Source organism: Galeopterus variegatus, unplaced genomic scaffold (genome assembly GCF_000696425.1).
Source record: "Galeopterus variegatus unplaced genomic scaffold, G_variegatus-3.0.2 Scaffold6180, whole genome shotgun sequence".
NCBI lineage: Eukaryota > Metazoa > Chordata > Mammalia > Dermoptera > Cynocephalidae > Galeopterus > Galeopterus variegatus.
The window spans coordinates 20,636-43,669 of NW_007732291.1; the positions used below are offsets into that span (position 1 = coordinate 20,636).

The window sequence follows — 23,034 nt, forward strand, 5'->3', positions numbered from 1 at the left end:
GCAACACCGAGGGTTGCGATCCCGTTGCCGGTCCCGGTCCGGTACGGGCGCGACACTGAGGGTTGCGATCCGTTGCCGGTCACGAAAAAAAAAAAAGACAAAAAGACAAAAAAGAAAAAAGAAAAACACCAAAAAATTCATATTTGCGTTAAGAGTAGCCATACGAACCTTATTTTTCAGAAGGGGCAGGAATTGGACTGAGGCAGCCCCTGAAGCCAAGGGCCATGTGAACAGCAGCAGCAAATACTTGTAGATACTCGCCCTAAACCTGCTGCATAAAGTACAGCCCAGGGCTGGCAGCATCAACATCACATGGTAACTTGTTAGAAATGAGAGAATTATAGGTCCTACGCAGACCTACTGTATCAGAATTCTCTGTTTTAACAAGAGCCTCCAATGACCAGCACTCACAGTAACATCTTGGAAGACTAACTTCTCGCCGGTGGCTCTGAAGCCAGTGTCACAGGGCTGCCAACGTAGAACACTTAGGGGCTCTTTGTCAGCACCCTTCTTGAAATAATGTCATTTTAGGGGAAACTGTACAGCTATGGACATATGCAAAGCCTTAGATCTCTTGTGAAAGAATGAGAAGAAAAGCAAAAATTCACTTTGTTATCTACTAAGGGACCCAATGTTTATTCTCATTTAGTACCTCATTTTAAAATCACAAATGGATAACGATCCCAGTTATGTTTCCCATGCATCAGTTGTTTATACTCATTCAAACAATATATACCATGATGCAAAGAAAAATATTTAGGAAAGATTATTATCTCTAAGCAAATTGGAAATAAATTTCCTCAGAGCAGTAAATTAAATACTTAAAAAGTAAAAAACAAAAATCATGAAAAGTTTCACATACGCAAGGATAGCAGAACCAATTGTCAGGACGAGCATTTGACAAATAGAAACAATTCTTGCAGAGTTGCAGTTCATCCAGCTGAAAAGAAAAGCAACTATTTCAGCCTACATGAAATATACATATGCATTAACTATATAAAATGTGTTAATGTAAATTAACATTCTTATTCATGTACATAAAGTCTTGAATTTTGTTCCTTATACAATCTCTTAACCTTAAATTTTAAATTTTTCATAAATAACACTGGAAGATCCTGTCACTTTCCTTTTAGAACCATCTCCATGGTCTCATATTGCACTTGGAATAGAAGAGAAATTCCTTATGAGGCCTGGTATGGTCCAACTCTGTTCTGCTCCTATCTCACTGGTTAGCACTCAGATTAAATGTTTCCTCTGAAAGCTCTTCCTAATCAGCCCACATAAAGTATCTGCTACCAATAACAGCAGTCCTTACTTTGCCTTATTCTCCGTTTTAGTCCCTTGCTTGTTTTCTTTCATAACATTCTTTTACAACTTGTAAATAAACATATTCTGTCTGTTTCTCTTTTTCTTTTTTCCACTCTCCCTCTACAGAATATAGCTCCATGAGCAGGAAGCCTGTACCCTCATCATTTTATTCCTCCTAACACACTGCCTGGCACATAGTAGGCACTCAATAAATACTTTTTGAATGAATAAAAAAGTCAAATTTGAAATGAATTCAAGAAACAAAACTTTTTATATAAATTGAGGAACTTCTGCAGAGACAATTTAGCGATGGGTGTTTCAAATAAGAAAGACCCCCCCCCCAAATATACCTCCTTAAAAATATATTTCATTTACTGTTTGGGTGGGGTTATTTTTGCCTATATAGTGTAGTAGGGACACAAATTGAATCCGCCATTGACAAGGGTAATATTTATTGAGTGTCTGAAGCACACATGCGTGCATTACCTCATACCCACAGCAGCTGTTGGCAGCACCCATGCATGCATTACTTAATCCCCACAGCAGCTGTCTGCAACACACGTGCATGTATTACCTAATACCCACAGCAGCTCTTCAAGGTATTTGAAAGTTTCCTTGCAGAAGTTACTTAGTAACTAAATATAACTCCCAGGAATCCTCTTTTGAACAGTTTTGCCAGAATTTTTTTTTCCTCTATTTACATTATTTCCCATGTACATCAAACATGAAAATAAAATTACATTTAAAGGAAATAGCATAATTAAAATGTAAATAAGAGTGGAACCCTGAAATAACTAAATTTGGATTATCAGGCATGAATATACCTCATGACATGTGTCTTTATAGAGCATCCTTGCAATGTCAGCTTGCTCACTGTCCGCTGTAATTAAAGACATATTACATGTAACCAACTGTAGCAACACAAGTCATTTTTTTTTTTTTTCCAGTTTGGAAAAAGTGAACATATACCATTTCAAACTGAAATGTATACTTGAAATGAAGTTCAGGCAGTAAAATAAAATTCTATAAGCAGGTTTTATTTTATGTTCAGCACAACTACTAATCAGCTATAGAGTGACCTCTTACCTTGAAATGATGAGATAGTAATGGGAAAACAATCAGAATTAAAGTGTTTATAAAAAGCCTTTCAGCTTAGATGAATATATATAAAACTATGAGGAATAATTATATGTCCATCATTTGGTGAACTGCAGTTTTGCCTTTTGCCAGTCAAGTCTATAAGCCATAATGATATCACCAAATATTCTTAAGTTTAAACTCTAACATCAATACTTACTTATAGATCATTATGGTATTAATCTTTTTGAATCTAATGCTTTATAAAAGGTTACTTCTTAACATGGTATGTCAATGGTATTTTTTAAAAACGCACACAAAAGAAAAAATGAAAAATATTCAACCTCCATAGAAAATCACTGTGTTGTGGAGAAGCAGTTGAGCGTCCGCTTTGAACTCTTCGTAACTTCGGTATTTCCCTTCATTCACTTTCTGCAGAGGGCAAAGAACAAAACGGCAAAAGAGCTACTACTGAAGATATCTGTGTGGATTATGTTCACTGGACTAGGATACGGGACCCCGCAGAACTTCTCCAGGGTCAACATCAGGGCTGCTGCTGTTCCACAGTATTGACAATGTGCATAAGAAAAACCAGCAATTCCATTTGTAGTTTTAATATCATAGTATAATGAAGTGTGGCAGATCAGATATCCTGCAGCTGCTGAGTACTCTATTTTAATTTACCAGAGTGAACTTTACAGACTGAACATCTCATTTTGTAGCAATGATGAAAGCTGCTGCCACACTTTGTGAACAATGATGTTGGTGAGACCCTGACTAAATACCTACCATTCTTTACAACACGGGAGAATAAAGACTGAAAAACAGGACTGTTACCCTCTGTGACAGTGTACTATAACTACTAAGATATATTTACAATTCTGAATTGAGACTGGGTACTGATTCATAAATAATTGAAAAATAAAGTCTCAAGTGTTCCTCTATGCACAAAGGCAATACTAGGGTTTCTCCTGTATTACAGTGACATATGTAAAGGATTTCCTTCATGGGATTCTCTGTAGCTTTGCCTTTGGCTGCCAAAGAAAAGGATTATAGAGGAAATCTGAGGGTTTTTTCTTGGGGGAAGGGGCAAAACTTTTGAGAGTGGGGTGTGACAAAGTTACCTAGAATTATAAGGAGGCGTCTTCCTGTCCTGGTGGTCACACAGGAAACTAGCTTGAGAACAGCTTGGAATGCTAAGGCCTCTAAAGCATATTTAAGAATCCAGCCACCCTTGCTACCCTCTGCCTTTGCTAACACAGTCTTCCTTCCTGTTGGAATCCTCTAAGACCCAATTCCATTGCCATCTCTTCAAAGAAGGCTTCCCAGATTCTCCCTGTTGGATCTACCTGCTTCCTGTATGGCATCTGTAGCAACATAGGTTATTGACAAATACTGATGTCTGAGTTCTGCCCCTGAATTTCTGATTCTATTGAGCTGGGGTGAACTCAGGAGCTCACCCAGGTGACCTCATATACACCCAGGTGGAGAACAACTTCCCCACAGCACTCCCAAAGCACTTGTTTTGAGTTTTGCACTTAACTGTGGCTCATATTTTGGTCTGGATTGTAAACTCCTGAAAGCATAAAAATCATGCCTTCCTATTAATTTTCCATACAGTACTTTTGTTCATAGTCAGGCCTTGCTAAGCATTAGGCCAACACATAATTGGCCCAGCTAGTATTGTAGCCCATGCATCAACACTACATGGGTCAGATGGGATCAGACTTGGGGGGTAAAATTAAAATTTCTTGTTTTTGTTCCAGGATTTGCCAGCCACTTTAAGGTACTTCATTTACCCTTATCTTATATTGAAATAATATAGCCATAGTCTTTCTCAGCTACAAAGTGGATCAGGAAGTTTGTAAAATGATTTTAAATTATTCCTCTTGTCTTGCTATAGGCTGTTATGGCCAACCATAACATTTTACATTTTGAGCATGACACGACATGAGTACAAAATTAGTGAGTGATCCAGCAACGCTGACTGGAAACACATCTATGTGTTCTATTGGATTCTGTTATATTCTGTAATTACATATTAACAAACTCATAAGTAATCTTCAGCTACAGTAGGTAAAATTAAGAACTTTAAGAATAATTCAAGTTCTCTAGTCCTTTTCTTAATTTTGCTCACGTTATTGTTTCCCAAGACTCTAGATGAGTTCTACGCTCAAATTTTTACCTGAAACTCCCAAGTACTACTGCTAAAACAATGTCTAGGAATGAGTTCCCCACAACTGAAATATTAAAGTGTCCAGGTTATATTACATTTTCTTTAATCAATAAGTATGAAGAAGCTATAGGTTGTTTAAAACCAGGCCCTTAAAAGATGACACCTAATTTGCATTAGTGTAAATGCATGAAATTCACAAGTAATGAGGCCTCATTTGGTGGTTTTGCCTTTTTGTTTTAGTAAGAAAGTGGAGAAAGTGCACTCTCAAGGAAAGAATAGCAACCAGAGTCACTGCTTAATCATTCCTCAACTAGACAGTTAAGGAGATGCACTAGAGTGGGAGTACGAGGAAGGGACTGTACCTCTTGTATGGTGGGAACGTCAACAGCTGAGTGCACCAGCCTCCTGTACATCGGGTGCTTGTTGTCCTTCCCCTTCTTATTAAGATCTATAGCCTAAACAGGTGTCAGATACATCAATTTTAAATGCTGCTAAAGAGAGACAGGTAAAACATTAATTCCTAAAACTCAAAATGTTTTCTACCTTTAAAGAGAAATTTTACAGGAATTACTTTAAAACTTAATGGAAAAATGTATATATCCTATAGAATTGAATGTGGCATTCCTTAAGGTTTTGGTAGAAAGAACAATAATTTTGGAAAATTCCATTTCATTTTAAACAGTTTGATAATGAAAGTGTTCATTCTGATAAATGAGATTCAAAATTTTTATTTTTCCTATCTAATGCCCCTAGAAATGTGCCCTTGTCAAAAACAGACAAAACAGGAAATCTAATAGCTTGTTGCAGAAAATAAGCATGGCGATGATGCCACACTTCACTGCGATGTGCCTATCTGTACTTCTCGGTCCCTCACTTTGAAAGAATGAGCCAGAGAGAAACCTGTTCTGGGAGACTCTGAAGACCCTCGCAGACTCACCCGCTCCTTCATGCGGGAGACGATGAACCTCAGGTACGTGCCCATCTCCTGCCTGTTTACATTCTTCTTTTTGACGCTCTGTTAAACGAAAGAAGAGGTCAGGTGTGAAATCTGGTCACTCACATATTTACACCCATGTAGAAGACATACATAAAAGATTATCATATGCAGAAATTTTATGAAAAGATGCACTATCTCCAACGCATTTGATAAAGAGAAATCTTTGATATTTGCATAACAAAACTGTTTAAGGTAACAAGGTGAGAACTGAAAAATATTATGTTGTACTTGACACAGTATCATACAGAATTATACATTTTTTCTTTTCTTAGTATTTTAAAACTTCAACCAATTTTCAGATGAAAAGAAAAAATAGACATAATGGAGAGTCACTTATTTTACCTAAAAATCTATAGCTAAAGTCGTTTAAGGAACATCTTAAATTAGCAATATTAAATGGTGAATTTCAATATATATTTCTTCATTAAAAAGGTTATTTTAAAAGTCTGTGACACTTATGGTGCAGCTGTACCACACACACAAAATAGACAATTTACATGTCTATTTCAAAGTGTTATGGATCTGTTCAGTAATAACTCCAATTTCCACTAGTCTGGCCTACAAGCTAATTAGGTTCTTCAGTTTATCTCTCAGAAAATATAACTACACATGAAGAAAAAACAGAATTCTACCTTTATGTCATTTCTAAACAGCTGGGAAACAAGGATAAATGTTCCTATTTACTTTGTCAAGGTTGAGACACTACAAGAGTCTAAAAGAAGGAGAGGCAAGAATACTGGACACTGGAAGTCGTCAAGTCACAGTGCAGGGAGCTGAGTAGGCTTGGCCACTACTTTAACGGATGCTCTAATTTTTTCAGGCCACTAAATTACGATTCTCTGCCCAGTGGTATAATTCCTCCCAAAAGAACTTTGTCCACAGGAAGTCACTTTAACATGCTAAATCCAGTAGAGGAAAAAGCAAACGTTTCTCACGTAACTGAGAATTTTCAGCTAGGGCTTAAGCAAATTGATGATAGGTACACACAACATTAACTTATCTGAATGAGAAGTGGAAAGTACTTTATCAGCTAGGAACTTAATTTAATTTCACAAATTTCACATTTGAGGTGTTCTCTTCCTTCCAGTTACCTTCTCACCTGGACTCTGGCAGTGTTTTCTCCTTATTCAGCTGATGACCTGTGCACACAGCTTCTAGATTTATGCCAATTATAGAGCAGTTCTTCTCAACCCTGGCCAAGAACCACAGACATGGATGGAACATCAAATGCAGCTGGACTTCACCCTGAGCATCTGGGTGGAGTTTCTAGAGGTAGGGCCTGGGATGTGTGTCTGTTTGTTCATTTACTTATTTGTTTATTTCTCAGGAGGTTGTGATACTTGGCCTCGACTGACTGCCTCTGGAATAGACATTGAGTTTAAAATGTAAAGAAATTTCCTGGACTCCAGATTTATAATCTTTGGGTGTGAGAGGAGAGGCTGATATAGCTTGAGAATTCTCTCTATATGTATTTTTAACAAATAGGGGACAATAAATCTAACTGAGTTTCAAATGAATAACACAGCCACATGAAGGGGTTATGAAAAACTAACTAGAATGCTTTATGAGCACAGTAATTAGCCATATGTACAGTTTAGAGAAAAACGGTACTTCAAACAAATATTGAACTCTAGTTAGTAAGTTTGTTTCTGCAGTGGCATTGGTTAGACATTCTTTTTTTTAATTAAAAAAATTTTTAACTGACAAAAATTATATACTTGTGGTGTACAACATGTTTTAAAATATGTATCCATTATGGAATGACTAAATTGAGCTAATTATATGCATTATCTCACATACTTATCTTTTTTTTGTGGTGAGGACAGTTAAAATCACCCTCATTTTTAACAAGATCCCCCAGTGATTCTCATGCACACAAACTCTTGAGAACTAACAGCGGGTCCTTCCTGTGTGCCAGACTACATTGCAGAATGCTGCTCTAATTTTGCATTCTGCAATTCACACAGAAGGAGAGCAGAAGGAGCTCTCAGTAGATATTAAGCACAATCATCTATTAATGCTTTTGGACAAAAGTTCTTAATAGCATGGATATCCTTTGATGCATTGCTTTCTATACTAAATAAGCAGTTTGACGAACTGTCAGATACATGGAAGAGAAAAGGTAAGAGATTTGGAGACAGCTGCTTTTTTCTTGGAGACAGCTGCTTTTTTCTTAGCACCGAGAAAATCCATTTTCCTTTAAAAAGAGGGGAGAATGAAAACCAGCACTTCAACCTACATGCCCTAGTGTCACACCAACTCTAAAGCACCTTGTGCACTATTAAAACTAATTCCAAACATCAATTTCATTATTAAATTATGAATTTGTGTAAATTCAGATATAACAGCAATCTATACCAGATTAGAAATCTCATAATACTATCAGTAGGATAATAGTTCTTTTAATAGGTAACACATTATTCAGAGGAAATATACAACCAACACTTTATGTAAGGCTGTAGTATAATTTTAATGTTCTGGACTGGCTGGTTAGCTCAGCTGCTTACAGCATGGTGTTACAACACCAAGGTCCAGGGTTCAGATCCCCATAGAGGCCAGCTGCCCCCCAAAATAATAATAATTTTAGTGTTCACTGGATATTGTTCCCAGCCCTTCCATCAATTAAACAGGATGGGAACACCCTCTACATCTTCCTTTGAATAACTCAAGCTCAACAGGGATAGGTAGAGGGCTTAACTCTAGGCTGTCTGTCATCACCGGAGTAAGGACCATGGAAGAGGGGCCCGGGTGCTGCCTCCTACACAAAACCCCTGTGCTCTGCCTCAAGGCTGCTATGCTCTGCATGCACTGCAGCATCACTTCTCTTCCTTTCTGCACTCCAAACATAACCCTATGAAGCATTTCACTCTGTTAACTTGAATCTAATCTCTGTTTTTAGAGCTTTAGAAAATAAAGCAATCTAATGTTTCTCTATAGGCAAAAATTATGCATTGCTAAATCAGAATATTAGTATAACTAAAACATCCTAACGGGACTGTTCTTTGAAACAACAACAAAAATATTAAAACACTGAAACAGTGTGAGAAACCCACTTACTTCACCTTGGTTAGGTTTAGGCACCTGCCTTGTTCATGTGATTACCCAGTTTAGATAAAGTCTATACCCAGCTCCTATTCTGTTTCAACAGAGTCTACACACATCGTAGACATCATATGCTCTCACAAACTTTGGTTTTGTCTATTCAAACATTTTAAATGAACTGCTAGTTTAGTGTAACCATGTGCAGCAACATTTCTTTATTTTGAGGAAGACTCAGAACATACAGTTCATGCCGAGGGCCTTAATTTCATAAAATTTAATGGTATAATAGAGGACAAAAATACAATTTTGTATAATGTTTAAATTTGCTTAGATCCGGGTTGTTAGAGTACCCATTTTCTTCTAACAGCAATTAAAAGTGGTGATCTGAGCCTGGAAAAATGACTTTTTTAGCAAAGTGTGGAAAAAACCATCCTTCCTAGCTCTTTATCACCTTCATTTACTACTCCAGGAAAATCTTATACTCCATTTAACAAAGTGCTACTCAGATTTAGATATAACCACTTGGGTTACAAAGTCTTTAAAAAACACCAATGTTCACTTATATAAAGTTCTAGAACAGGCAAAACTTATCTATGACGGGAAATATCCATAACAGTGGTTATCTATGGAGAGGGGGATGGGAGGGAGAGTTACTGGCCCAGGGACAGGAATGAGCTTCCTGCAGCTGGATGGGATTGGGGTTTCACTGGTAGGCCCTCTTCTGTGCCTCCAGTGGTACTGAAAACTTGTTCATGTCACTGTAAAGTTTACCTCAAAGGAAGTCACTGGTGATTAGGTGCCACCTCAGAGATTCTGATAAAATTGGTTGAGGGATGAGCTCAGCATTCATTGTTCTAAAGCCCCTGGTGTTTCTGATCTGCAGTTCTGAGAACCACTGCCCCAACTTCAAGAAAGTGACTGCTTGATTACAGAAACATGTGCAAGCAGGTGCTGGTGCAACAGTTCAGATTTTAACCTTTGCTGCTACACTGAGAAAGTGTGAAGTGGGGTTAAGTGTAAAGTGGGGGAAAGCGTAAAGTGATGTTAAGGTTAACCTAAGTCTTTTCTTTTAAATCCTCATTCACTAGATGTAATACGGTCTCGGTCTACTTACTCATACAAAGAGGAATACATCTCTCTTATTATATATGCCAAAAATGCTGTGGCAGTTATGTTTTAAGTATTTGTTGGCTTTTTTACTTACTATAGTTAGGAATTCTAATAATCTTGGCTGTGCAGAAGAATTGACCAAAAGGAGTTTCACAGCCAAAGAGAAAGCTTGCTTCCACATTCCTTGCTTATTCTTATTTTTTACTTGCTGCCCAATACATCTTTTCTGATGACAAATAAGGGATTCTATCCCAGACATCATGAAACCATTCTTGAGAACTTAAATGCATGTACGCACTTCTAGCTGGCAAGTGCACAGCAGCCCTGACACATGGTGTCTGGTGACTGGACCTCATGTCACTCAAGCCTGTGCCACTTAGGTGGACAGAGCCTGCCCCCCAGATTCACAGGCTGAGGAGCTTTCTTGGTAAAACAAAGCAAACAAAAGAGAGGACCCTCAGCAGAAAAAAAATCTCTCCCAATAATTTGTAGGAACAAAAACATTACTGTAAGATGCTTTCACGTTTGATAAACTTGTGGGTTTTCTTCCTGACATTTTCCGGCTATAGTTTACAGATTTAGTATTTCATGAGAGAAATCAACAGAGCATTGCACCTGCTGTCCCCAAGATGCACCATGAGATTTGCAGACATTTCTTAGGTAACACACTGTGGAGCTGCCTTCTGCGGCATTTCAGTTGGTGCCTATTGGCCAAACTAAAATGGCTTGAGAAAAATCTACTGTAACTAGTTGACATGAAAGGAGTAGCTTCTAAGGAATACACTATTTTGTTTGTAACATAAGTAAGCGGATAACTCTTGACAACAAGGTCAGAAAAACATAAAACCAATGCTCTCTAATATCTGCAGATTACTTCAGATCCAAGTCTTCCTCAGGCTTTGAGGAACTACATCTGTTCTCTGCTCTCAGGCCTCAGCATTCTTCAGGGAAGGTCTCTCTGCAACCCTGTACAGGTCAGACCCCTCATAGTAAAGCCCAGCATGTACTGGCACTTGTTCCTATCACCTGGCAGCATATGGGCATGGTTTTGGTAAACATCTACAAATAATCAGGAAAGAAACCTTCCATTACATGGCACAGTTGCTGCAACTAATTAAAATGACAATAATCACACAACTGAAGCTGTGTTGTAAATGTGTATAAAACATCTACTAAACTAAAATGTTCTTCAGTTATAGATAACTGAGGCGCTGCCCTCCTTTACTTTTAGGAAAACAAATAATAGAAAATCTTGAACCTCTTCCTGAACAAGGGATTCTTAAGCCAGTTAGAAGTAACCGTTGGGCTCCATTGGGGCGGAGGATTCTAAGTGGAGATGACTGACAAGTGTGATCATCTGACCTGATCGCCCATGACAGCTTTTTTGTAAAGGGTCAAATAGTAAATATTTTAGGCTTTGCAACCATACAGTTGATCTCCTTCTCAATTAACTCTGTTGTTGTAGTGAGAAAGTGGTCAGAAGTAATGTATACATTAATGAGTGAGGTGTGTTCTAATAAAACTCTTGGATACTGAAATTTGAATTTTTTATAATTTTCACATCACAAAATATTATCCTCTTTTGATTTTTCTTCAACAATTTAAAAATGTAAAACCCATTCTTAGCTCATGGGCAGTACAAAACCATGGCTGACCACAGGACTAGACTTTAAGTTCTGTGGAAGCAGGGTCCATATGGTCTACTTCACTGTTCATTTGCGATGGCCTTGCATCTGGCACATAGTAAATGTTTAATAAATATTAGCTGAATTGCACTGATGGCAGTCATTACTAATGGCTTCACCAACTACTAGAAATACTATTCCCTGTGGCTGGACTCAAGAATTCAAAGATCCTTCCAAAGTGTGAAACATTTATTCACATCTAATTCTATGTTAGCAATAAAAGTTTTGTTTGTTTCTGATGTGTGAGCCATTTCACTGAAGGGTGACACCTAAACATCAATTGTTGACTTCTAAGAGTCAAGAACAGTATCACCAGCAGCCCACTTAAATGTCAGTGAGCACACAATCCTCTGGGGTGAGACCCTAGAGGCTGCATTTCCAACAGCACACCAAGTGATTGATTCTGCCGCAGGTGCCTCTGGATTTTACCTGAAGAAACACTAATCTGCATATAAACTATCTATGTTGTTTTAGGAATTCAAAAGCTCCAAGGTCTCCTCTACAACTGTAATCACAGAACACAAAAGAATCAAAATGAATTTTATCTGCACACCAACTGCCTGTGCTGTGATGGAAACTGAGAAGCTCTGTGGACCATCTAGACCCACTGGTAACAGTGGAATACACAGGAATCACAAAGAACTTATTTTAAAAGACCAACATTTGAGACTTTAAAAGTAGAGCTGGTCTAGTGGAACTGGTATTGAGTGGCCCAATCCTGCCATAGCTCTCCCCAAACCACTGGGACCCAAGTGGCCCATCAGTGAAAACCATTTTCTAAAACTATTTAAAATTACACCTATGTTCAGCCTTTCCACCCCTGGTGCTACACAATAAAATCAATTCTTATCTACAAGACCAGAAGACCAATATATCCCATGTATTGCCAGTATTAATACTAGAAAACCTGACCTATCCACCCCCGAACGTGAAAGGATCATTACACAGGATTCCAAATAGTTCCATCCTAAATCTCCTACAGCCAATCCAGCAATAGTTATTTACACCTGAGTTTCTGACAAGTGTTTTTTATTAAATTTAAGTTTAAAAACCTTCCCTAAGCTGTCACAAATATGCCTTCTTACAGGTAAAAATTGGAACTCAGAGGGTAATTCAAACTACTAAGAGTATCTTGAGGTGAATTCTTAGAAGCAAAGGCAAATAAGATTCCACTCACATGCCACTACCTACTTGGTCCAGCAGAATTACATCACAGGGTTTCAACACTTGTTCATCCAATTTACAAAAACAGCACTGAGTGCTACTACAGCTGCACCTGTACTGACTGATTTTTACAAAGTCAACTGTTTCCTCTCTAATGGAAGTTAACGACTTTTGACTACGATCAAGAATTCAAATGATATGAACAGCTTAGTAGCAGCCAGTGTAGGATGATTTAACAACTATTAAAGCATCTCTCAAATTAATTCTACAGGCCCTGAAACAGACTGGGATTATAAAATCACACAGTATTTCTAAATCCACTACACCCACAGATTCATGAAGAAATCGCTAAAATATTATTAGCTACAGAGAGAGGGGTGTTATGCATGCCAGGAATTTTATTGTTCAGTGTTAACGTCCTTTTTTGGGTAACTTTAAGTCCCTTTGTGGCTTGCTATAGAATTTGAGGATAATAAAGGTAGTCTGAAAAGCTTTATGTAACACAAGTTTTGTGTCTACTTGTTTCTTCCCCTCTATGCAACACTAATCGTTAAAACAACATTGAAAATGCAGAGCAGACTGTACAACTCATGGGGTAAGACTCCACTCTCTTCTGAAGACAACTGGAATATCTGGTTTTGGGTGAAGGCGTGAGCATCACTGTGCTTCCCCAAGGGACCGGTGTCCACCAGCAGGAACACTCCTGTCCCCCTTCCTGCCTCCCATCTGCTCTGCATTTTGTACCACAGAGGCAACGAAAGGAAACAGTGTTCTCTTCATACCGTTTTCAGCTCATCAGTACTGGAAACACTAAATGAGCTTTCTATTTATCTAGATTAAGTTGTAACTATCCTAATGTAGAAACCAGCCCAACTATTATCCCCTCAATCTCTCAGATTAAAAAAAAAAAAAAGATGAAGTTCAATTAAGATTCTAAACAAGCCACCAAAAGACACGTCGCAAGGACCAAACACACTACCAATCACACTGAAGCCTTTGTGACCAGGGCATTGTTAAGTTCATCATGGAAGGCAGGAAGGAAGCCTGTCAACTTCTTTTTTTCTGTCTTGGGTGGGTCGAGGTGGTTTTATAGAAATCAGAGAACAATACACAACATTTTGCAGTTTTATATCCTAGATCTAATTTTAAAAATCCTCTGGTCGGGCCGGCCCTGTGGCGCACTGCTACAGTGCGCCGCTTGGGAGTGCGGTGGCGCTCCCGCCGAGGGTTCAGATCCCACATACAGACTGGTTCCCGCTCACTGGCTGAGCGAGGGGCGGGCGCAGCACCAAGGGTTGCGATCCCGTTGCCGGTCCCGGTCTGGTACGGGTGCGACACTGAGGGTTGCGATCCGTTGCCGGACACGGAAAAAAGACAAAAAGGAAAAAAAAAAAAATCCTCTGGTTTATCCTATTCCTATTTATTCATTTATTTATTTATTTATTTATTCCTATTACTTTTTCCTCTAAGCTTGTGATGAAACTTATAAACCAGCTTATAAAATTGCCTGGTTCAGACAAGATCTTTTTCAAATTAATTTTCTACTTTTCTTAGTATAAAAATTATATGACGCAATTTGTCTTTAAAAGTTCTGGGCCGGCCTGGTGGCGTACTAGAGAGTGTGCCGCTTGGGAGCGCAGCGGCACTCCCACCGAGGGTTCGGATCCCATGTGGAGACCGGTTCCCGCTCACTGGCTGAGTGCGGTGCGGGCGCAACACCGAGGGTTGCGATCCCGTTACCGGTCAGTAAAAAAGACAAAAAGGAAAAAAAAAAAAGTTGTAAAAATATTTGATTAATGTTCATTAGTAGTTTTCAGTACTGTGATTGTCTACTACTTGAAAAAATAATGGCTTCTACTCCTCTTCTATTTAAAAATAAAAGCTCTATCTAGATTTGCTAATGTGTACCTTGAAATAAAGGTTTACCTTATTTCTGGGGTGAGAATATTAATAAATTCCCCACACTAAGAATGCAAGACTGGCCAGAAAGCAAGAGCAGTTTCATAGTAGGTACACAATAAATTTATGTTTGAAATATTTTTATTTCACATTTGGTCCCATTTCATTCTAAATATTAAATGAGAATTCTCTCTATTTATAGAAATTTCTTAAAAGTTTACTGCCTATATACCCCAAAGAAAGAAAACTAGATTCAGAAGTAAGTTTCTGGCTCTAGTTTCCAGAGACTGCTTTCATCATGATTTTTTATCCAGCTACCACTGCAAGAAAAAGTCACAGTACAAATGCCTCAAACGCAACTCACCCAGCACTTAGTCAACAATGACAAGTCAGTATGTGCCCAGCTGATACAACTCTAGGTGGACTCCTAATGACTAGTTAAGTTCCTTCAGTTTCAGTATCTGCCTAATGGGTGTACTATAATCGATGTGGAAAAGAAAGTACAGGGGGATTAACATCCAATTTAGAAGTTATTTTTAAATTCTTTCTACAGACTTCTTTCCATACGTCTATTTTTAAAATATTAAGCTTCCTGCAACATATGTATCTTCATTCTAAACATTTTAAAAAGAAGCTGTAGCAGTAAGGACATTTTAGGAGTTGCTCCTATTAGTGTGGAAGTACCGCTACACAGCTCTCCTCCTCGACCTCAGCAGACAACTGACGGTCAAGAACAGGAGGCAGAAAACCCACTGCTACAAATGGGGGAGAGCTTTTGGATTTGATGGAGAACCAAACTGTTTTGAAGTTACTAATAAAATTCTCCCACATAGATTCTTATTTCCTTACCTATTTTCTTGTATTTCTGTATTTTATAAGTGGGCTAAGTTGATTCACCATATAATTGTACATTAACATAATTTTTAAAATTTGTGATCCATTTTTCAGAGAAAAATGTCATCTGAAACACTCATGAGGGGATGAATATCTTCTAGTTTTTAAAGACATACTGGAATAATATGTCCCCTATCCATCACCTTGAATAAGTTACTTTTTCTCTTGTGATCCCTTCACTTAAAAGTCAAAAGTAATATGTCATAAATGGGATGCATAGTGAACCAAAGTTTGTCAGATGATATAAAGAATAACAATAGAAAATTTTTATGTTATAAAGCAATTATGAAAACCTAAGGACGTCTCTTTGGAGGGATTTCAATGCAGCCATATTCCATTTCAGAGGCGCAAGTGTGGAAAAGAAAGCAAGTAGCTCTCTGTTATCTTCATGTGTACTCACTGTCTGTGCGACTCACTTATTATAAAAGCACATCATACGCAATTTAGAGGCCCAGCTTCTACCTCCTAATGACACATTTTAGTCCAGATATAAAACTGCACTTATCTGAATTTAAATGAAGGCAGTAACATCAATCTACAGCTCCTCTAAGTTATGAAAACAGAACTCATTTACGTAAGGAGTACGCACATATCAAGAGGGTGGAGGAAACAGGGCGCACTTTCAAACTAAGTCTCTAAACTGTTAGCCTGGAAAGTAGCAATTATTTTTTCTGAAAAATCTACACTTTACTTGTTTTGCTATACAGTTTTTTCCCCCGAGGTTAATCTGACTTTTTATGAGGTGTTACAGTCACTAACCTGTGCAGGACAGTGTTTGCTGTAGAATCTGTTATGTACAACAGGGAGAGAAAGAGCAGGGAAGCAAGTGGTTTTATATCTTTCCTTTATAATTTTTCCAAATCGTAACTATAGCTTCAGAGGGAGACAAACATCAGGCCACTCTCACAAAGACATTTTATACCAAAAGATGCTTCTCTTGGAATAGTACAGGCATTTAGAATCTGAACATACTAAAACTGCACTGCCTACTACGTTCAGAAGCCACATGCTGCATGTGGCAAATTTAATCCAGTTCCTCAGTCTACAAGCCACATTTGGGACCTCAGCAGACACATGTGGCCAGTGTTCATATTGGACAGAGAGAGATCACTTCCACCTCCACAGAAAAGACTAGTGGACAGCCTTGCCCTAAAAGGCAAGGTGGTGCCAACCTAGCAGGTGGTCCTGGGGTTTCTTATGACAGACTACCTTAACTATGTATTTTTATAAAAACACAAAATTTCAGTAGTTACCACTCAAACAGTATCATCGTTTTCACCGGCCCACTTGTAGGCCCGTGTACAGTGCACGTGTGCACACATATGAATGAACACACACGTGCACATACACACATGCACACAAACAAGCCTGCCTCTAACCATGACACCAAAGGTTAAAATGACTTTGTAATCTGGAAACTTTATACATAAAAATTAAGCAAAATTAAAATGAGACATCCATTTTTATCCTATCAAATTGGCAACAAAAAACTAAAAAATACTTCAAACCATTGGTGCAATGGGTTTACCCTCTGAAGAAGTTGGTGATTTTTATCAAAAATTCAAATGTGCATATTATCCTTTAAATTTAAGTTCATTCCATTTCAATGAACTCATCCTACCAAAGGTAATCAGACAGAAGTATACAGATATATATAAATAAATTTTCTTTCTTTCTGAAAAACACAATGGTATTCCGTTATGTAAATACAGTCTTAAAAGCAATTTTCACAAAAGGGTACAGTTTTCTCATTTTTTTTTCTTCTGGATAATTCATGGCTATTTCAGAAAAATAAAATTCAAATAAACTAAAATAAAACAAGATATAAACTTCAGTTTCATACATAGAAATAAATAGTGAGAAGACTCTTCTTCAGAAATTGAAAATGGGGCATGATTTGTGACACAGCAATATGAATGTCACCTTTGACAGAAGAGCTTCAGTGGAGATCAGCGGAAATGATGTAAACGTGCATCAGTGGGGAACTGGTTAAATAAATTATGGCATACCCTTTTAAATTATAACGTACAAAAAAATGTCTGGGACACTGTTGGGTAGAAACAAACTAGCTACATGCAGTAATGTATGTAAAGTTATTTAGATTCGGGTACAAATAGATACACATGCACATATAAAAACACAGGGAGAAGTCTGTGAGAATAGTCACCTACTATGCAATAGAGTTTATGGGACTTTTATTTTTCTTATCCTCTTCTAAATTATTTAAATTTTTACAGCAAATTTAAAAAACTTTAAAAAATCTCCCTTTAAAAAAAATTTATGAGAATTCTCAGTAATAAGAGTGTGAAACTGGACATCACTCAAAGCTTTGTCAAAGCAAAATCTAATCTGATATTAATAGGCTACTTTTCAACGACTTTTCTACCTGTGTCTGTAAAGTAAAAGTTTATTTTATAGAAAGGAAGACATTCCAAAGAAATAGCCTCGGGGTTGTGAGATTCTTGAGATTTATTACAAAAAGTGACAGAAAATCATTTTAATTGAGAAAAATGCCTATCATTGCCCTCAAAATATTTCAGAAATAGATATATGAGATAAAGCTGCTTGAGCTGAATTAAATCTGGTGATATAGCTGATAGCTGGGAGACAGTTAACCTATTCTCAGTGACTTTTTCAACACTGTAAGGGACAGAGGTTATATAAGAATGAATGGTCTTCTGATCACAAATTATTAGAAAAGGGCTTATTTTAAGCTTCGACTTTAGGTAGCAACGGTTGGCATCCATTTACTATTTTTACTGGTATTGAAATGTACCTCTGGTACCTTATCTTCAAAATTCTTTATTACTGTATCTAATTAATCTTTATTCTTTCCAAACATTGAATAAAAAGAAAAAAATACAGTAGAAAGTTATTCTGATTTGGAGCCACAGTTGTCGAGTTTCAGTCTAAGTTCTCTTAGTCGGGTCAGTCACTCTCTTGTTAGATTACTAAAAATGGCTTTACTCGAAGTTTTTACAGTTCGTTTTAAAAAAACAAATCAACCAAAAACCTCACCTGAAAGATATTTAAACCCCATGAGAATTTCAATGTTATTATTACCTCTTTTCCCAGGAGTGGAATTGTTAGCACTTATCTTTCTCTTGAACATAACTATTAAAACAATAGAATGAACCTAATACAGAAATAACTATTTCTTTGAAGATTTGAAGCTCAAGATAAAACTTTCTATCCTCAACCTAGAATACAGGCTTTTGAGCCTTCACAGAGAGTAAGCGGCTCACAGCTTTAACATGAACGCACAGTTCAGAGTTCTGTGCTGACTTCCAGCACTGCTTCGAGAAGCACAGTTGTATCGCAGAGCAATAATGTCTAGATTGACAAAAGGCCAAAGACAGCCAAAGATAAGAAAAGAACAGGATGGGGCGATCATGTTCTCAGTGAGCAGATAACACTGTGACGTTAAAAAAAATTGTTTTCGGGGCCGGCCCGGTGGCGCACTGCTACAGTGCGCCGCTTGGGAGCGCGGCGGCGCTCCCGCCAAGGGTTCAGATCCCACATACAGACCGGCCGCTCACTGGCTGAGCGAGGTGCGGACGCAACACTGAGGGTTGTGATCCTGTTGCCGGTCCCGGTCCGGTACGGGCGCGACACTGAGGGTTGCGATCCGTTGCCGGTCACGAAAAAAGACAAAAAGGGAAAAAAAAAAAAATTGTTTTCATCTAATTAGTAAAGAGCAGAGCAGACACACACACAAAATGGAATCAGATGACTTGACAGTGAGTTCACTTTAATGAAAGAAGTATTACATTCTCTTCAAAGGTATAATTCTTCAATTTCTATTCTTAACATAAGAAATGTAAAACATCCACAATAAAGTTTAATCCATCTTCAGAAGTCCCAGTGTTTTTGTTTAAATTCTTTATGATGAAAATAAGAACTAAATGTTAAATATTGAAACGTATGGCTGTAAAGAAAAAGGTGTACCCAGAACTGTATTTCCTAATTCCTGCATTCATGCTACGATCCCCAATTTCACCAGTGACACTGCTTTTTTCTTTCTCTTTTGTATTTTTGCTACCTTAGTGCTCTTATTAATATCTCATTAATGTTTTACTTCCCCTAGTATCAATTTTTATAAGAAAGCAAGAGATACACATTTGCTTTTAAAATGCACAATCCAAATCCATGGGAAAATAAATCATGGCTGTCGGTGCAGCTCCTGTGCTAGTGTTTAGTCTTCACACACCACTCATGTGCACAGACACACTACATTCTGCAACCAGCAATCACAGCACGGACATCCTTCAGTGGGGAAAATGAATGAACACAATTGCGGAAAGTACCTATTTTACCTACGGTGCATCTTCATTTTACTTTAAATAAAGTAATTAGAATATATATATATATTTTTTGAGGCTGGCCAGTATGGGGAACCAAACCCTTGACCTTGGTGTTACAAGGCAGCACTTTAACCAACTGAGCTAACTGGCCAGCCCCTAAAGTAATTAGAATTCTTTATGCACAACTGTCCAATCCCTCCACCCTCCAAATAAAATATAAGCAAAAAAGGAACTATCTCATATATAACAAAAATAAAGGCAGCATTACATGGATGTAAAATGGGAAATAGATAAAGAATGCTTCCAACAATGTGCCTTTTACCAACTGTGTTTTCTGAATAGCATAAATTGTGTAGTTCATTATAAAGTACTTATCGTACAGATGTTAGTATGGTATAGTACTACTGATGCCCAAAGGCTATCCATTAAAGTAGTCACATAGTCCAGAGGTATAAAGTAAGGGAAGAAAGTATATTTTTATGTGATTAAAACTTTTAAAAATCCACACCCTGAAAGACGGTATGTGTTCTGTGGTGTCCATTTGTGAGTATCATCATTTCAGCAGATAACCCCCACCCTCCAGTCCTTTACCCATTAACCTGGTGAGACCATTTGGGATATCTTTGTGAAGCTATTATGAATTAATTCCAACCCTCTAACAGCACAGAAAGCTCGGAGGTACTCACCCTGCAAACTGGGCACTGCCAGGGACTACTGCTGTCTCTAAGCCTGAACTCATCAGACAAACACTTGGAATGATACACACGAAAACACAGGTCACATATCAACACCTCTCCAGGCAAATGGCATTCAAAACAATACCAGTCATGATTTTCTGTTTCCCAGTCCTACAAAAAATACAAAATAATTTCGTATGACATTTTGTCAATATCTGCAATGACTAAGAACAAAATTGAAACTAAAGTCCATCAGAAGTTAGGCATTATAAACAATTTTAGACATTCACTGTGTTAAAACAAAAGAGAAAATTACCTAGAAGTTTACTTCTTTAAATTTTAAATTCTTTCCTAAATAGTATTAATATTCAGAATATTTTAAGGTGATCTGATAGCAAAACCAGTCCAAAATAAGCCCAAAGCCAATCTCAGTTCTAACATTCTCATTCATTTTTAAATATAATCTAAAAAATAATTTCTTCAGTAAACTGAGTACCCCAAACCAACCTATAGCTTAGCATTTCAAATAAACAAACCTTTGTTTCGTTCTGCTTAAAAAAAAAAAAAACACAAAAAAAAAATATATATATATAATAAGTACTTGGCACACTGTTGGAACAGAGAGGATAGTAATAAATGGTGATGCTCACTATTCTTATCTTCTCATCCATGGTACTGGATGCTTTATTGAAAATAACCATTAATCAGAATGTCCATGTTCTGATAGGCTGTCAAATTTTCAGGGTCTGTTGAATTTGGAAAAAATAAATTGAAATTGTGAAACTAAAGATTTAATCTCATCGTCCAAAGGTGATTACCACAAAAAACAAAAAAGGAAGTAGGCTTATCTCCTGATTGTGGCTATTCCTAGAAATAAAAGAACATGACTGCAGGTGCAGGCTTTTTTCAACATGTTCTTATTTACGACACCTTTTTGTACAGCCAATACCATTTACATATAAACAGGAAGACCGTTCTCCTCTTAGTTTATAATTCATTTTTTGTAACTGTTAGCTTTCATTAAAAATATCTATTAGAGTGATGAACTAATTCTCAACCTTCATTTGTAGATATGGTAACCAAATGAATAAGGGTAAAACCCACACTTGGTGTAAGCGAGGCCATTTCCAGCAGGGATCCTGACATTCCAATCTTGGGCTCCACTGTCATTTTTCTTTTTATAATCATTGTCTACACTGCTCCCAAGGTTGAGCAGCTTCCTCGTTTTCTCTGATGTCACTACTGTCCCAGTAAATGGGCTTCCATATAGCACTCAGTTAGCAGCGACTTCTTTAAGATCAAGGTTCCAATGTATGACTGCTTGACCATACCTGAGTGGCACCATCCACTCCTTCAGAAGGGAAAAGATTTACTAATATTCCAAAATTCACATATTCTAACCCACACCCAGAGTCATGGCTAGAATACAGTAGAAAACCCTGCAAAAATGTAAACTCTCTGATTTGCTTTTTAAGAAATTAGTGACCTTTATTGCCAAGTGATAAAGAAAAAGACATGATTGTTTCTAGTTATTTGCTGCAGATATACATACTCTGCAAAGTCACTTTGGTAACATAATTTCAGTTGGACTGCAATCATAAAATATTGATTTTACATAAAACCCTGATTATGTGTGCCAGAAAAAAATCTGCTCCACAAAGTCTGACACAGTGGCACCACACTGCCATAATATGTGTATGTGGTGGTTGGCTGTATTAACACAACAGCCACTGCTATATCCATTACAGAGAGCTCATATATAAGTTGCACTTTAGTGATTTCAATTTTTATATAAAAAATGTTTATAAATTAGGTTTCAGTGGTGATAAGATACCATTTTCTAATTTTAATTAGCAGAACTCTTTCCAAGTTTAAAACAATGTATTTCAGAATATTTTCCTCATAGCTGTTTAGAAACATCTTAAAGGATTTTTGTGGCTTATATTTGATTCGTTGTTAACAACAGAAACGGCCATTTATCATCGTTTGAATTTTTTAAACTAATTAATCTTCATGTAATGATCAAAATTGTAGCTATTAGGTTAACTGAGAAAGAGAAGAAAAAGTGTAATTTTTGCGCGTAGCTCTTCCCATCCCTACCTGTCCCCGTCCACCTGTGAAATGAAGGTGAAAGTGGACTTTCCTTCAATGGGGTATTTAATTCCAGACCTAGTTTTTCATAGCAATTATAGAAATGAAAGTATGATTCAAATGAAGTAAACGTAGAGAAACATTTAGATATACATTTACATAATAACATATAACTAACTTCATTATCTGATATAAAACAATATGGGTTGGGGGCAGTGCTGTTCACTCTTTTAGCTGTGGCAATGGCTGATTAGAATATACAGAACGTGCAAACATCAAGTTCAAAAGTTATTAGATTCTGAATCCAGGAAACATTTTTCTGATGTATAAATGATACAAACATGTTCATTATCGGTCAAGTTTCCTACAATTTGTCTTTTAGTAAATAGAAACAATTTATATAGTGCTTTCAACTTACGCTCAATCCTATATGCCAATGAGCTAAGTTTGCATTTTCACTGGATTCCACCAGAGGTCATCAGCTACTCTAGATATGGGCTGATTAACAGCAAATGTGAAATGCCACTTCAAAACAGGAAAGTTCTTATAAAGCAAACCTACTAGCACAAAATTCAAAACTAGAAGCAATGAAAAGATAGTATGATTTTAA

At 37.3% G+C, this 23,034-nt stretch overlaps 1 protein-coding gene across 3 annotated transcripts in view; it reads right to left on the bottom strand.

Annotated features, from left to right (window-relative positions):
• The window catches only part of ZMYND11 (zinc finger, MYND-type containing 11), a 72,933-nt gene that overhangs the window by 13,322 nt on the left and 36,577 nt on the right, over positions 1-23,034 (bottom strand). The window contains exons 2-8 of one of the 3 annotated variants that reach the window (XM_008590523.1): positions 20,984-21,079; positions 20,343-20,504; positions 5,499-5,576; positions 4,924-5,016; positions 2,730-2,817; positions 2,133-2,188; positions 863-940 (exon numbers count right to left, since the gene is read on the bottom strand). In XM_008590523.1, the coding sequence (XP_008588745.1) occupies positions 863-940; positions 2,133-2,188; positions 2,730-2,817; positions 4,924-5,016; positions 5,499-5,576; positions 20,343-20,504; positions 20,984-21,034 (606 nt within the window). In that variant the 5' untranslated portion in view covers positions 21,035-21,079. The remainder of the gene's footprint in view (positions 1-862; positions 941-2,132; positions 2,189-2,729; positions 2,818-4,923; positions 5,017-5,498; positions 5,577-20,342; positions 20,505-20,983; positions 21,080-23,034) is intronic. The other 2 variants (XM_008590521.1, XM_008590522.1) reach the window with 2 other exon arrangements.